This window comes from Bos indicus, chromosome 4 (assembly GCF_029378745.1).
Source record: "Bos indicus isolate NIAB-ARS_2022 breed Sahiwal x Tharparkar chromosome 4, NIAB-ARS_B.indTharparkar_mat_pri_1.0, whole genome shotgun sequence".
Taxonomy (NCBI): Eukaryota; Metazoa; Chordata; class Mammalia; order Artiodactyla; family Bovidae; genus Bos; species Bos indicus.
In genome coordinates this window covers 32,395,744-32,412,921 of record NC_091763.1, presented here as the reverse complement: position 1 = coordinate 32,412,921, position 17,178 = coordinate 32,395,744, and the positions used below count along the sequence as shown (strand labels likewise).

General features: G+C 43.4%; 1 protein-coding gene across 3 annotated transcripts in view; it reads left to right on the top strand.

The window, feature by feature from the left end:
- The first annotated feature begins 232 nt into the window (after positions 1-232).
- IGF2BP3 (insulin like growth factor 2 mRNA binding protein 3) overlaps positions 233-17,178 on the top strand; it is a 144,689-nt gene continuing 127,743 nt past the window's right edge. The window contains exons 1-2 of one of the 3 annotated variants that reach the window (XM_019958544.2): positions 233-868; positions 2,080-2,140. In XM_019958544.2, the coding sequence (XP_019814103.1) occupies positions 694-868; positions 2,080-2,140 (236 nt within the window). In that variant the 5' untranslated portion in view covers positions 233-693. The other 2 variants (XM_070787598.1, XM_070787599.1) reach the window with 2 other exon arrangements.

Here is a 17,178-nt window from a genome sequence, read left to right as displayed (position 1 = left end):
TTCCGCCCCTCTTTCTCCGCCCCTGCGCAGGGTCCTTCGCTCAATCTCGTTACCCCTCCCCCTCTTCCTCCTCTTGCTAGCTCTTTTTTTTTTTTTTTCCCTGCGAAACCCACTGAAATTGAGGCGCTGGGATTCCTCACGTGAGACGTTGATTTGTAGTTTGAACACGTGGCTCATTCAAAAAGCCGGACACTCGGAGCGGATTTTTTCCGCCTCCTGCGCCTTCCTCCCCTCCACCCCTTCTCCCCTCCCTCCTGCCAGTCACCCTTCTGGGTTTTTTTTTTATGGGGAGGCGGCGCTTGCCCTCTCGTAGTGTGATATTTTCACAGTCCGTCGGTCGATGCCAGAGGGTTTGGGGAGGAAAAGACAAAAAGTAGTTTCCCCCCTCCTTCCTCTCCTCCTTTTTCTCGCTAATCCCGCCTCCTCCTCCGAGTTAGGAAGACTCTTGGATGCGTTTGGGTTGTCGCTAGGGTTTTTCTTTTTTCTTTTAATACCTAGAAAAGGAAAAAACAGGAACCTTCGGATCTGATTTTTTTCGCTTCTCGTTCCTGTCCTTGGTTCTTACTGTGTTTGTGTATTTTAACGGCGAGAAGAGGAGGGGAACTCGCCGGATCCATCCATCGCTGTGGGTGGTTTTAATTTTTCGTTTTTCTCCTAATTTTTTTTTCTTAAAAGCAACAACCACTCTTCACAATGAACAAACTGTATATCGGAAACCTCAGCGAGAACGCCGTCCCCTCGGACCTAGAAAGCGTCTTCAAGGACGCCAAGATCCCGGTGTCGGGACCCTTCCTGGTGAAGACGGGCTACGCGTTCGTGGACTGTCCGGACGACAGCTGGGCCCTCAAGGCCATCGAGGCGCTTTCAGGTGGGCCCCGGGCCGGGCCTGCCGGGGTCGGGCCCGCGGCAGCCCACACCGTACTGTCCGCACCGGGCCCCGGCCTGGGCGGGTGCGGGTGCGCCTGTGGAGAGCAGCCGAGGCCCGGGCGCCCGCACGCGCGGGTCGGGGCCCTTCCCCAAGTCGGGGCGCCTACCCGGCCCCGCGGCTCCCCTCCCCCGCCCGGATCTGCGGGCGAAGGGCGAGCGCGCTGTCCAGAAAACCCCGGCTCGGGCTTGGAGGGGAGCGGGGGCACCGTGCGGCGCCGGGGACCGGGGTTGGGGTGCTGGAGCGGGGAGGGGGGAAGCTCGCCCCGCGCGCCGCCCGGGCCCAGGCGCGTGCTCCAGGCTCCGGCACGCCGGGCCTTGGGGGCCGGGAACGAACGCCCGATTCTCGTTCCTTTCTTACCCTCTGTGTGTGTGTGAGTGTGTATGGGGCGGGGGGGTTCTGGCGGTGCACTCGCTGCCTCCTCTCTCGCCCCCAGAGCTGGGCCGAGGGAGAACTCCAAAGTGGCCTGGACCTCGCTGCCTAGCGAGGCCGCGGGGCTGGTGCCGCGCACGGGCGGCCCCGCGCTCCCCTCGACCCTGGGGGGAGGCGGGCGAGGGCAACCCCCGGGTTCTGGGCTCCATCTTCCCGGGTCTGACGAGCTACAGGGGAGGTGGGCGCGGGCGACCAGGGGTCGCTTGGGAGCCCGTCCCCATGCGAGGCCGGGTTTCGGGCCGCGGCCTCCGGGCTGGTCGGGCGCGCGCGGGGGAAGGATGCGCTCGGGTCCCGCTCAGAGCCGCGTGCCTTTCGGGGTGGCGGACGCCGTCCCTCGCGCGTGGTTCCTCTGGTGCCCAGCTGCGCCTCTGGACGTTCGCTCTCTCGGCGCCTGCCCGGCGGTCCTTAAGCCTTTCCCGCCACTCTCTGCCTGTTCCCGGCGGGCCTGGGCCGAAACCCCCGGGAGAAGGGCCTAGGCGCCCCCAGCTGAGGAAAGCCCACGCAGCCCTTTGCCCCGAGTTTGTCTGCTAGGGTCTCGGGGGACGTGGGCGGGGAAGGCCGAGGGGGGCGGGGAGAGTGTTACCGACCTCTGCCCATTGATTTCTCTTTTCCCACCCGCGCGGGGACGCTTTCTGTCTCGGCCTCGAGCCGCTCGGGGTCTGAGAAGGCCCAGAGAGCCGCTCAACTCGGCCAACTGTCCTGCACCTCTTGTGTGTCCGCAGGTAAAGTGGAACTGCACGGAAAACTCATAGAAGTTGAGCACTCGGTCCCCAAAAGGCAGAGGTGAGCTTGCTTAGCATGTCCTCATTGATTCCCTTCTCGGCCATTGGGAGGAGAGAACACAGCTGAAAACAACTTTTCCACTTATTGGGGTTGCTGTGTGGCTTGGCGTTTCTCGTTTTCTTTTGCATTTATGTTTCTGGCAGGTGTGTGTGTGTGCACACTGCTCTGTAGGAATAGACAGCTCGTCTGTGGCCCTGCCACCGGATTGTTTATACTGGTATATAAAGTCGCTTAAGGAAGCTCTTTCGGTTAAATGTTCTCCGGCAGAGAACAGGTCAGGTTGGTGCAACAGGAAATCAAGAGTCTCCGAGGGCAGTTTCTGGGCATCCGTGGGAATTGGGAAGCAGTGGGTGACCGCCCCCCCCCCTCCCCCCTTAAACCATAGGAGAGGCGAAAGCAGCAGCGGCCGCGCGCGGGTGTGGCGTGCCTTTCCCTTCTCTGTCCCACGGTGGCGGGCAAGAGTCTTGGGGGGCCGTCCGCGCATCTGAGGGGAGAGGAATTTGCCTTTACCCTGGGAGCTCCCCGTGAGGGAACGCCTGGGTTTCTCCTGCCCCAAAGCGCCTTTCAGTTCCTGCAGAGTAAGACGGTTTTCTGCAAACCCGCCTTTGTCTCCCGGCCTCCCCCCTACCCTGCTCCTCAATTTTAAAAATATTTGGCTTGTAGATAAACCACGAAGAGATAGAGAAGGTTGAAGATTTTTGCTTCCTCAACAAGGCGGGGGCGGGGGGGGGGCGGGGGTTGCACTTTTTGGAAAGCATGTGTAGTGTGTCAGTTTACAAAGCGTTTGGAGACTTTTAATCCCTGGACTATTTTGGAGAAATGGCTCCTTTCTCCCTAGCAGGCCAGATCCCGGCTCTCTAACTCCGGTTGGAAAGGCCCTGCTTCCTCCCAGTGGGTACCGGGGTTGGCCTGTGCCTTGCTGGCTTCTGTCCAGTGGGGTTAGGGTTTCTGCCTTCCCCCATCCCCCACTCCCAACCCTTGACCCAGCGGAAAACTGGAAGTTAATTTCAACTAGAGCAGCCGGAGGGGGAGCAGCATCTGGTTAGGTATTGGTGCGAGTGTGTATGCTGGAGGGCTGAAAGGGTTTGATATGCATTTCCCTGGTGCTTGACTTGGAGAATTGGCTACCCAATAGGTCAATCTTAAGCCTGTTTGTAGATGGAGTTTTCTTCCAGGTAAATAATTTCCACCAACTGTGTTTTTGTTCACGAGCTTGTGGGATTCTTGTGGGTTTATCTTCATGTACTATACTTAATTTTCATTAGGATTAGTTGGGAAGTGATTTAGTTCTAGCTGGGAATTTTGGTAGTGGTCAAATTATTTTATATAGCAGAATGGAATTTTGAAAGCATCTAAAACAATACAGTGTGTAGTGAAAACTCTAAATTGATCTCAGTTTAATATCAGTTGAAAAATTAAAAGAGATAGTCTGAATTGTTTCCTTACTGGAAAAAAATGTAAGCATATTCTGTGAATTCTAATTGGTTTTTGTTTAGCCGCTGTGTCTTATTAATTTTCTTCAACTGTTGAATAAGAAATAGGCAAATAGTTGTGTTGAAGAACTGACATTTTAACATTCAGGAGTTGCTAAATTTAAACTTTAAATGTATTGACCTGCCTGTGAATGCAATTAGTTTGTCTTATTCTCCTGATTTTTCTTCTCTAACCTTGTGTGAGTTTGTTCCTCATGTGTAGGGAATTAAAAACATTGGTAATAGACTGCTTTTATTCTTAAAGGCTTTTGCCCAACCTAAAAACATACTTAGCAGCCTCTTTGTCATAAAGTAACAAGTAACTATTGAAGAAAGCACATAAAGTAAAATGTTTCTAGTGGCAGCAAGTATTAAACTGGAGAAGCTTCCACTGATGAACTTGGTAGATTAAATTTTATAGCTGATTTTCATTAGTCATTGAAATGTTCAGGATTTTGAACCATACAGCGTTACTAGCAAAGTAAATAGGAGTGAGTACATTAGAGACAACTTTTTTTTTTTTTTTTACTGATTTATTAAGAGAGCCGTCAAGGAAGCCCTTTGCTTGTATTGAAGTGGTTAAAACCAATAATGGAGCTTGATTTTTCTGCCCAGGGAGATTTGCTGGAAACCTCTATTACAATTTGGATTTAACTGAACCTTGAAACGGTTTTGCAGTTTTCCTTATCTGGACTGTTCTACTGTCTGAATAGGCTTTGGGAGAGAGCAGAGAAGGCACCTTGGTGATCCACATATCCAGCACCTAGAGGGTGGTCAGGTGGTATTGATGAGAGTGACTTGAATACTGAAGCCCAGTCCTTGCTGGTGAGCCTGCTGGACTTCTGGGTGGAGTTCTTTGTGCTTAGCAGTCATTGCATTCCATCCCATCATGTGGGCATCTGAGGCAGGCACACCCACATGTGCAACAGTGACCTTTATACCTGCTGTGCAAGGCATGTTGGGAGCCCTAGGCTGAAGAATGCTTATGGCAGCACTCTGAGATGGATGAATGGGCTTGTACCAGCTAAATAGGGGAGCAGGCCAATGGGTGAGGTGATGTGATGTGACGCGTGGTAGGCTGGCCAAAATTCTGCCGGGGAGCAGAGGTGGGCGGACCCTTGCTGGAAGGGGCCTTGCAGAGTTTGGTTCAGACCAAGCTTAGTTCCTGATTACTGAAGTCTGAAGGGAATGTGGAAGGAATGTTGCTCTTCTGGATTCAGATACCCCTCAGTTGGGGGAGATTATAGCAGTGCTTCAGTTTGAGATCCTCTGCGTTCAGAATGAAGAGAACATTGCATAGAGTACCTGTGATAGTATTGCACTTTTTGTTCCAAATGTGACAGATACAACACAGGACGACTTGGCTTCACTCTGGAGGTATAAACTTTAAAAAAATTTCCTTCCCTACCCCTGGGGGAAAAGTTGGGTGTGAAAATTGTCGTGGCTTCGGAAGGCCATAGCTGACTTTGGGTTGGAAGAGTCACTGGTGTCTTGTGGGACCTTGTATGTGCCCCTATATATTTATGTAAATAGCACTGATTTCCTTTTGTTATGTTGTGGGCTGTTGGGCATGGGAGAGGGAACAAGAAAGTCGCTGACACTGGGGAACTTAGAGGATGGTGGTTTGTTTCCACTACTTTTAAATTACGAAAATTGTCACATTTTCCAACTTTTTCTAGCTTAAACTTCCTCATGCTTTAGCTGTTAACCTTGATTAGAATTGTATGTAGCCAAAAACATATTTGAATAAAAAAGAAAAAATAGTGGGATATTATAGTTAATATTTTTCCAGGAAGGATCTTTTAAAATAAACGGTGGTGCCTAAGCTCAAGTATCTTTGTTTTTTGCTTCCTTGCAGTAATTTTTAAAGAAAGGAAATTAAATGGATAACTTATTTCAATATTAGAATCTTGTGTTTAGCATATAAATGGGATAGAGCATGTATAAAAGTTACTGGGGTTTTAAATATATCTTACTTTAAATGGCTACGTAAAAGCTAGTGCTGCATTTTATATAAAAGTGGTTAAGTATAGATGAGGATGGTGCCAGGAGTAGCCATATGCCAGTTAACCAGGGCATAAGACCCTGGTGTCTCAGGACATTAAAAGCTGTTTTTAATGGTAAATATTTTAACAGGATATGCCCCAAGGTGTTTTAACAGGAATGCTCCTGGGTTATCAGTGGTGGTCCAGGTGAATCTTGTGCATTAGGGAAATTTCTCACACATTCATAGATGTAAGGTTCTGAATGTTAGGAAACTTTTGTGGCTGGTAAAGGTTATCTTTGCAATGCAGGGTTTAAGATCGGTAATGCATGACTGCTTAAGTGGTTGTAGCCAATGAGATTTTTCTTGATTTCATGTTGTTTTCTCAGTACAGTTTGAGAAAGTTAGGAAGATTTCTTGCTTTTCTTTCTCACTTTATTAGATTTTTAAAAAAAATTTTGATAAGTAGCTTCTGTGTGTCTGTCCGTGATAACAAGGAAGACGTTATGAAAACATGACATGTGCCTGGAGCCAGTGGGAACTGAGAATCTTGGCTTCTGTTTCTGGCTTCCTTTTGATTTGTGGGATGACTTACATTCTCTGTTCATGCCAAACGCCATTATAATAAACTAACAAGGGGCATGCTTTGTTCAGAGTTTTGAGTTCTGCTTGAAATGAGTGAGTTACCAGCTAAGATTTAAAGGTGTATTTTGGAATTACAGAGAGATGGGCTTTCCCCTGTAAGGGGCTTGCATTTCTTTTCTGTAGTATGGCAGCTTAGTTGCTTTTGCACCTGTACCTCATTTGGGCAGTCAGCATGAGGGACACAATCTTCATCATACTTTGAAAGGCTTTTGTGAGTCACACCACTGCAGTTCATGTGTTGTTGTAGGTCTGGGATTCCATATTAAAGTGAAGCTGTTGAGCCACCTTGATGTATATTTTGAAGCAGCTCCATTTTAACATTCTTTAACAGCATTCGGACAGCAACTATTCCAGCAGTAATTTTGATAAGTGTGAATTATCCGTTCAGGAACACTGGTAGTTAGGTGGTTTGGTCTGGGAGGAAAGAGAATCTACTATTTTTAGTGGAGGTTCCTTTATCAGCTGTTGATTCTGATTCAGGCTTGTAGAGTCATAAGACAGGAGGGTGGCAGTGTGGGAGCAATGACCAAGGGATAGAATTGGCATTTTTAGTTAGGATGTCTGCCCCATAAATCTGATGTTTACTAGTGGGCTTTGACTGTGGAGTTTTGTTTGGAAGCTGGTTGCAAACATAGTTTTCAGCACTATATTAAAACTGTGTATTTTATCATGGTCCAAAATTGCTGTTTGGTAAGTGTTCAGTATTGGTAAATACACACAGTTAAAATACCAATATAGTATGTGAATTTTGTTGCCCTGAAGGGGAATCTATAGTACATAAATTATGTGTTTTAGAGAATTATGCCGAGACTATTTAACTTGCTTAAGAAATAGTTTGAAATTAGAGACGTATTATTTGAGGAATCTAGTGTAAGTCTAAGAAACTGCTTGCCCCAGTTCAGGAGACACGAGAGATGTGAGTTAGATCCCTGGGTCAGGAAGATCCCCTGGAGAAGAGTAAGTTGCTGTTGTCTTGAGCCACCAGTTTTCAGGGTATTTTATTGTGCTTCTCTGTGATCATATGGGTCTGCTAGGTGGTTAGTTCTGTTCCACTTGGTATCATTTTGGGTCATTTACTAAGCTGGGCTAAAAGGTCCAAGAAGACTCCACTCACATGTCTGGCCTCTTGGTACTTGTCCAGGTCATCTTTCACCATATGGTATCTTGTTACTCAATAGTGGCCCCTGGCTGGTTACCCCTAGTGAAAGCAGAAACTCCTGGGCCTTTTGAAGGCTAGGTGCAGAATTGGTACTTTATTGCTTTTAATTTCATTCTGTTGATTAAGGCAGGCCATGAGGCCAGCACAGGTTCCAGGGGAATGTGGAAAGAAGTTAATGGTAGAGTCGCATGCATGTTCAGAGAGGAGGAATTGGTGGTTGCAATCTGTGTAGTTCTTCTACAAGTTGAAGGATCCACAAGCATCCCACGTACATTTTGGCTTGAAAATGCTTAGAGCATAAAATATCTGAAAATTGTATTTAGCTCTAGGAATGGGGAGCCAATTGACTTGTAATGTCTTAGCAAGAGAGGATCGTGTTAGCTCAGAGGTGATGAATAGTGGTCAGTCTCGGCTTATTTCTAGGGAACAGCTAGTAGGATTTACTGACGGGTTAAATGAGGGGTGTTTGAAGAGAGAAGGATGACAAGGTTTTTTGGCCAGAACAGTTGGGTGGAAGGGGGGTGCCATTTACCCAAATAGAGGGTATTGTGTGACAAATAGGTTCTTGGGTGGAAATTAGGAGCTTTACTTTTTGGCATATTATGTTTCTAATTCTTATTAGAAATTTGAAATGATGAAGTTGAGTAGATATTAATAGTTGGATATATTGGTCTGGAGCCCAAGAGAAGGTGGGAAGTACTGGTGAAAAATTAGAGGCTTTGTTAGCTTATGATATTGAAGTCACGGAATTGGACAAGGTCATCAAAGAAATAAGTGTGGAACTCTTGAAAAGAGGGGCTAGCAGAGAAGAGTGAAGGAGGCCAGTGATTAGTGGAAGTCAAGCACAGTAAACTGTTCCTGAGAGAGAAGTGAGGAAAGCCTGTGGAGGAGAGCTTAATCCACTGTGTAGACTATCTCTGAGCGAGTGTGCTTTAGATGGATGAGTAAGTGACTGAGGGCGGTGTTAAGTCTCAGCCTTCTGGCTGTGCTGTGAATAAATGTAGAGTGATTTATGAATTTTGGAGCAACCTGAAATACAGCCTCTCTTCCAGAATTCATGTATTAGGCTCTTTTTTCATTTTTTTTTTAATGTTCTGGAAACATCTAGAAGCATATTCTGTTTATAAGTTGCTAGAGATGGAAGAGGCTCGTACATTTAGTAGATCCTCTTCTTGCTCAGTGGACAAGACGTTGAAGACAGTTGACCCACCCTCTGGCATCTGTTTTGAAACTTTGGGTGACTGAGCTCGCCTTCTCAAAGACAACCCCTTCTGCTTTTTATTAGTACATATTTGGTTCCAAAACAGTGCAGACAAAGTCCAGTGCTTCATGTGCTTGTCTAAATACTTGATTAAAGACAATGTTGGAAACTAATGGTCACAATATGAATATTATGGGCTAGGTTTAAAATATTTCACTTTGTCATTTTAGTATACTAGAATAAGTAAAACATTCCATGTATTTTATTCATAACAATGAAGTTGTAAGAAATGTAAGAAACCCTTGAAGTACCCTAAATTCCCTCATTTTTGCGTATTAAAAAATCTGGTCCTTGGTAAAGTAGCCGCCTCCTCAAATTATGAATTCCGTCTTTGGCCACAGAAGTCCCCAAAACAAGGTGATGTGTTAGAGTAGTTGGTTTTGAGACAGGTGGCTTGGTGTGAATAACTCTTCTGAAGACTTTCTTTGTCTATGCAAGTCCTTTGATTATAGAATACTGCTTTCAGAATGTGTTAAACGCCTACTGTTTTAAGAGAGGAAAACTAATAAAAATGAAATAGCACAATAGGGTCCCCCCACCCCCAGTGCTATTTGCCATAAGTCCTGGGAGAAGAAGTGACTTGCCCAGGACACTGATTAGTGGAACCCATTTCCAAACTGTGACTCTACCCTGTCTTCATTCCTCCTGTTTAAAGTTGTCAAATCCTCAAAAGTAGCTTACACAGCAGCCTGATCATGTTTGTAGTGGCAAGTCAGAGCAGACACTGTTTCTTGGTGTCTCTGAAGAAAAAAGAAATCTTGTTTGGCTTCTTCGAAGGGTTGATTTTTTTGTCTTGGAAAAGGACAGATACAGCTAGTCTGGATCCGGGCTTACTACAGAGTAAAAATATCCGGACATCCTGTTTTAAGATAGAAAATGAGACTACTTTTTCCGTGAAACTTTTTTTTTTTTTTAAAGCAGCTTCATGTTAGTATAAATGAACGGCATGGAAGTTGGAGGGGGCCTAAGGAGATAAGAGAGTGGAACAGAGGGCGTGAAGAGGTCGGTGCTGTGGCTTTGTCCCAGGCAGGTGGTCGTGGCTCACAGCACGTGTTCCAGATGACAAGGATGTAGAGGTGTCCTGGGTGGAGTGCATGGCGCCTGGTTGTCCCAGTTTGTCACCAAGTTTAGAAGGATCCTGCCTTGGGGGAAACGTCTCTTAAACTTAGAATATTAAAGATTAAGAAAGAGTAGGAGGGAGAAGTCATGCTGAAACCTCTTGATGTAGAGTCTTGATGCCTGCCTCATATCCTCTTGTTGAATAGAAGAGTGTAGCCAGAAGAATGTTACATCTGAGTTTGAATCCCATCTCTGCTTTTTGAATTCACGATGTTAAATGTCTAAGGATGAGGAAATCAAATCTGGGAGGTTAGTGTGGAAAAGAAGCCTTATAGAGCCCTGGGGAGGTGTATAAAGCATCACCCAGTAATCACTCCCATATCAGCTGTTGTGTTTCCCCTTGATGTTGAAATGTGAAGGCTGGATGTATATTATTTGGTGGTAATAACAGAAATAAAAAAATTTTTCCTTCTGTTCTGGGATGAGTGCTCATAAAAGTAGAAATCTTTGGGTGGTGTCTTTTGTGTTTTTATGTTCATTGAGCGTGAATTACTTTTTTTAAAAAGGTATAACCTAGGAATAATAGAGTATATAAATATTAAATAAATATCTTGATAAATTCTTACAAATGTGTACACTTCAATTAATTTGAAAGTATGAATTATGAAAATGTGAAAATACTTTTTCTTTAATCTTCCCCATTCCCATGCATTTCCCAGGTCTTACATTTGGTAACTTAGTATATTATTTTTCAGAAATTCTCCTATGCATGTATCCACAAAACACTTTTTAGTAATCCAATTATACTGGTTTTTTTTTTTGCTTTTACTAAGTAATGTATCCTTAAGAAACTTCAGTGTAGGTACAAATAGTTAACTCTCCTTAAACTAGCAGTTGCATCATTTTGCATAGGAGTGCAACAAATTAAATGTTCTTTTCATAGTGATTTCAGTTGACCATGAGTGTATGTATGTCATAGGACTCTTGGATATTCTTTTTACTTGAATATATTTTTTTTTTACTTGAATATTTTTATAAGGTAAATTCTTAGACTGGAAATTGCTGTCAAAAGACATGCACATTTAAATTTGGAAGTACTCTACTGAAAACACTAAATTTGTCATGTAGAGTAACGCATATATATGGAATCTAGAAAAATGGAATAGAGATAAAGATGTACAGAATGGACTTGTGGACACGGGGACAGAGAGTGGAACAAATTGAGAGAGAAGCATTGACGTCTATATGTTATGAAGTAAAATAGTGGGAAGTTGCTGTATAACACAGGGTGCTCAGCTGGGTGCTTTTTGATGACCTAGATGGTCCGGATGAGGGGGCGTACGGGAGGGGACATATGTTTATGACTGATTCACGTTACTGTACAGCAGAAACCACCACAACATTGTAAAGCAATTATCCTCCAGTTAAAAAATTCAAAACACTAAATTTACTGATTGATACGGTTAGTCATAATTTGACAACCAAGGAGCTGTTCGAAATGAGTTGGGTAGAGAGACTATTGGTTAGAGCTCAAGCATGGAGGGCTGTGTCATTTTAGGAACAGCCTTATTCTTTCTACATGGATGTTGTGCTGACTCTGACAAGTCTAGGTCCTGATTCATTTGTGTCCCTTGCATGTAAAAATTAAGTCAGAGCTATAAAGATTAAATTCTGAGAACTGGAACTTCCCTTGCGGTCCAGTGGTTAAGACTCCATGCTTAGGATGCAGGGGGCGTGGATTCAGTCCCTGGTCAAGGAACTAAGATCCCACGTGCTGACTGGCATGCTTCCTCCGCCCGTCCCCCGTGCCCTGAAGCCCCAAATCTGCTAACTTAGAGTTTGATTACCTGGGGTTTATGTTCTTTTAGCAACTTTAATTTTGGATCTTACCCCAGAAACTTAACAATATCTTTTTGCAGTCGGAGCTTTACTAAGTAATATTTTGAGGAGAAATTTGATTGAAAATTAGTTTTCAAAACAAAGTTTTACTCCTCTTACCACTTGAGCTAGCCAGGTGAGTACTGGAGAGCTTATTTAAAAGAACCTATGACAATGTTAAAACTGTTGGAGCTGTGACTGAGTTTTTTCTGGTGATCCCCAAATGCTGATTTTTTTAAAAAAAGTCAGCTGTTCTTGCAAAAATGGAGAAGCTCTTGCTTTTCTTTGGAGAGATAAGTGAGGTTGAACATTTTAATTTCTCTATTTTGTGGTCTGTAGTTTACCTATTGCTGCAGTTTTTTGAGTTTCAGAAATGGATTCATTCCTTATGGCTTAATAAAAATTCTTAATTTAACTAGCATAGATGGAGCACCTGTGCTGGTAGACAGCTCCATGCTAGATTTCAGGGGCTAGAAAGAAGAACACATTTCTTTTTCTGAAGAAAAGTATATGGAGTATAGTGACTTGCACTTTGTTCTGCTTCAATTCCTCAGTGATATTTTTGTCTTAACACTAACAGTGGCTTACTGTGCCAATGATCCCAGAGGTGGATTAATATCTCTACAGGTAGAGAAGTTTGTAAATACACCATAGGGTATGTATGGGATACCCCAGAAACATAGGAGGGTCGTTGACCTTAGCTGAGTGCTGGTACAGCCAGCCAGAGAGAGGTTCAGAGAGCAAGACACGTGAAGGCAATTGAAGCTGTGTGCGGTGGGGATGGCAGAGCAGAAGGGAAACAGAAGCCAAGGCATGGAGGTGCGAAATACCCTGGTGTGTGTGGGGGCATGGCAAGCTGTTTGGAATTAGAGAGACCCGAGTGTGAGGCAGGATGTTGGTGAAGGCTGAGCCCAGAGGGGCAGCGAGAGCAGCCGGTGTGCTTCAGGAGTTCTGATTCTTTGTGTGTTTAACTTAGGGGCTCACTCACTTCAGTTTATGTCGGTTAACAGATGGTTATTTGGGATCATCTCATGCAAGACTTGATGCTTGGGGTTAATTTTGGGATCTGCTCACCAGAGATTATGTTCAACTGCTTTTACTTTATAAGTGCTTCCTGGAAACAGCTGTTCCCCAAATCATTCCATGGGCGTGGAACTGTTCCCAGCCCTCCAACTGGGATTTGGGTAAATCGTGAGAGGGCTAAGAACGCTATAGTAAGGCTGACTGAGCCTTAGCTGCTTTTTTTTTAAGGTTGAGTGAAGAACCTGCCTCAATGCAGGAAATGTGGATTTGATCCCCAGGTCAGGAAGATTCCCCTCGAAGAGGGCGTGGCAACCCACTCTGGTATTTTTGCCTGGAGAGTCCCATGGACAGAGGAGCCTGGAGGGCTCCAGTCCATGGGGTCACAAAGAGTCAGATATGACTGAAGAGACTTAGCACATGATAGTCATAGTTTTAATCAATGATGATTAAAGCACCTAGTATTTGATTTTTATTATGACATCTCAAATGATGTAATGAACCTTTGGAGAAAAATGAGACCCTTCAATGTGCATGTGCTATTAACTGAGCAGAATTAGAGGCAGCAGTGCACACTGTTGGGAGGATCAGTGATCTCTTGCTTGGAATCAGACAAACATCAGTTAGAATCCTTGCTCAGCTCTGTGTTCCCTGGCAAACTGATGCTACTCTGGACTTCTCAGTTTATCTGTTCAGTCCAGTCACTCACTTGTGTCCAGTTTTTGGCGACCCCATGGACTGCAGCACGCCAGGCTTCCTTGTCTATCACCATCTCCCCGAGCTTGCTCAAATTTATGTCCATCAAGTTGGTGATGCCATCCAACCATCTCATCCTCTGTCGTCCACTTCTCCTCCTGCCTTTTTATCTGTAAATAGGGGCAATAAGCTTACTGTACAAGTTTATCTGTAAATAGCAATAAACCTTATTGCACAAGGTTGTTGGGAATTAAATCATAATGTTTGGGAAGGACTTCATGGAGTATCTGACACAAGTAGTATTGTTTCATATTAGTAAGCTTGTGTATTTATAAGTGGTGATTGAAAATAAGAGATGAGTGTATCTATTTCTGTATAATCCCATACTTTCCTACCGATATATGGAAATGTTTGACACTTCTTTGTAGAGTATGAGTAATGCATTGTGGATGTTAAGAGTTTGTACTTTAGGTCTAGATGTATATGTCTTGGAATCCCTAAGATGTTTTAGTTAGGAAATTATCTTAAGAGAGATCCTATTTTTTAAAAAGGCCAGGAGATAAACTCCTGTTAATTTGAAAAAGGTAGGCAACATATGACAAAAATGTATACAGGATAAGCAGCAGTTCAGAAAGGGATACCTGAAAGGCTCATCTACTTAGGAAAAGATATCCTCTCTTGCTCATCATTAGGGAAGTGCCAGTTGTAATGCCATTTTCCCCCATCAAGTTAGGAAAAATGAACAAGATTAATAATAACTGGTATTGGCAAGCGTGTGTAGATATGGGCATTCATACAGCAAAGACTTCTTGGCATGCTATTTGGGAGTATCTGTTAGAACTGAAATGTGACTATCCTTCAGGTATTGTGGGATACAACCTAGTCTTCATAGTTGTGTGGTCTGTAAATATAGTTGTAATGAACAGTATTGTAAAGGAGCTCAAATCGCTAGGCAGGACTTGGGAAGAAGGTCTTTGGGTAGAAGTCCAAAGTATGTGCAGATAGACTTTCAGGTTTTATTATTTTACTTATTACATTTTAATAGGTATTATCAGATAATCTGAAACTTCCACTATTGTCTACTTTCCAAGCAGAGAAGATTCTTAGCCTTAATTTGGCTGTCTGGGATGTTTTGCATTTACTCATTTTCGAGCTTTAGGTTTTTGAAAAGGAGGACGAGAACCAAGAACTGCTTTTCTTTCTTCAAAGCACTTTGAAGTAATGTTAAACAGTTTTTAACTGCTGCTGCTGCTAAGTCGCTTCAGTCATGTCCGACTCTGTGTGACCCCCGTCCCTGAGATTCTCCAGGCAAGAACACTGGAGTAGGTTGCCATTTCCTTCTCCAGTGCATGAAAGTGAAAAGTGAAAGTGAAGTCGCTCAGTCCTGTGTGACTCTTAGCGACCCCATGGACTGCAGCCTACCAGGCTCCTCCATCCATGGGATTTTCCAGGCAAGAGTACTGGAGTGGGGTGCCATTTAACTGTTAGGTCTTTGTTAAAAAGACATTTTTTTCCCTCCCCAGTATTGTTTAATAGAAAACTGGAAATGTCTACTCAAAGAAAATGTACCATACTCTAACAAATTATACTGTGGTATATTTCTTAGCATTTATGAAGAGTGATATAAATTTAAATATGCTGACATGTGAACAAATTGAAAAGCATGTATGGTATAGCTCTTAAAAGATAGATGTTTGGCAGTGGAGGGGTGGAACTTTCATAGGCACATTTGCATGAAAACACATGAAAAGGGCTAGAAGCTTACCCACCAAAAAGATTGGTTATCTTTGCAAATAAGAAGTGACTGAGGAGGAGAGAGGCTCATCTTTGGCTTTATTCTTCATTCTAATGGTCCTCAGACTTTTTGGTTTTGATTCTTTGATACTTAAAAACAGGCTCCTCAAAGAGCTTTTATTTTTTTTCTTGAAACATACTGTGTAGAGGGCTTCCCCAGGTGGCTCAGCAATAAAGAATCTGCCTGCAATGCGGGAGATGCCTGTTCCATCCCTGGGTGGGAAGATCCACTGCAGAAGGAATTGGCAACCCACTCCAGTATTCTTGCCTGGGAAATCCCATGGACAGAGGAGCCTGGTGGGTTACAGTTCTTAGAGTCTCAAATGGACTGAGCATGCACACACTGTATTAGAAATCAACTGAATACTGTTTTATATTACTTTAAATGAATAATGCATAGTGTGTATATTGTAACATATGTTAGTATAATAAACATAACAATAGATTTTTGTAACAAACTCATCCAAAGCCAAAATAAAAATTAGAAAAGTGGAATTGCTTTAAACATTTGCAGATTTCTTTAATGTTTACCCTAATAGACAGCTGGACACTCATAACTACTTAAACATTCAATTTGTTGCAGTATATCGTTCTGATTGAAATATATGAAGAAAATCTAGCTTCACATAGATAAACTCTTAGAAAAAGAAAGGAGTATTTTAATAGTCTTTTTACATGATTATGGGTATTTTTGTTCCTGTACTAAAACTCTGCAAGTGGAATTTTTTAAAGGTTAGTTGCATTGTGGAACCTGAAATTATTCCAGTAAATATTTTTTGTTCTTTCTTATTAAAATCCATTGGTCCGTCTTGCATTTTGATCCTGAAGTATTGGGAAACTGTCGAAGCTCTAGGTGGTAGATAAGTCTTCTGAAGTTCTGATTTTTACTTAAAAGCTTAAAATTCAGTCATTGGCAACAAGCTATTAGTTTTTTTTGAAGTATCTGGCTGGTTTTGTTCTCTTTTGCGAAAATGTCTATCAGACACTCAATCTTTAATAACCATGGTTGAAAACTGAAAGTGTTAGTTACTCAGTTGTGTCTGACTCTTTGCAACCCCATGGACTGTAGCCTGCGAGGCTCCTCTGTCCATGGGATTCTCCAGGCAAGAAGACTGGAGTAGGTTGCCATTCCCTTCTTCAGGGGATCTTCCCGACCTAGGGATTGAACCTGGGTCTCCTGCATTGTAGGCAGATTCTTTACCCTCTCAGCCACCAGAGAAGCTTAATAACCATTGTTAGTCTATTGTTATTTCAAGTAAAAGTGGTGCTCCATGAAAAAAAGTGAGTGGTTCACTGTTACATGGTGCTTTTTTTGCAGACAACTGTATTAGGTAGCCAAGTGCTTTCTGTGTACAGCCCTTCTCTTCACATAGGTTTTAGCAGGATATGTTCTCAAGGGTTACTTAAGAAAATTAATTTTTACTGCTTTATTAAGGACATTTAAAAATGAATCTCAAGGGTCTTCGCCAGCTGTCCAGTGGTTAAGATTGCCTTCCAATGCAGGGGTCAAGGCTTCGATCCCTGGTCTAGGAACTAAGATCTCACATGCTGCTTGGTGTGGCCAAAAATTAAAAAAAGCAACTTGTTATACTGCAAGTGCCTGTGATTACGACTACCACAGGTTAGTCCCATTGCTTTAATTCCTGCTAAGGTGCCAGCAGCTTCCCTACCACTGGTTTTGCACCATCAGGGCAAATGTCAACACGATAAAAGAGGCAAATAACATCTTAGTGAAATAGTTTTGACTTCTTGGACCTCTTTGAAAATGTCTCCAGGACCCCCAGGAGTCCACATATTGTATATTGGGAATTGCTGCTCTACAGAGGAGTATGATGTTTGAAATTATTAGGATTAGGTACTCTTGTGAATTTGTATTTACATCATAACACAACAGATGGCAAGAGAAAGTGAGGGTTTTATGCAGCTCCATGACATGTTAGCCTCAATAGGGAATTTTACCCAAATCAGTCTGTGAAAAACAAGAGTGAAAGAGAAAAAAGATGGAAAAAAATACAAGAAACTAAATATGAAAAGAAAAATCTCGGTGTATACAAGATAATGAAATAGTTA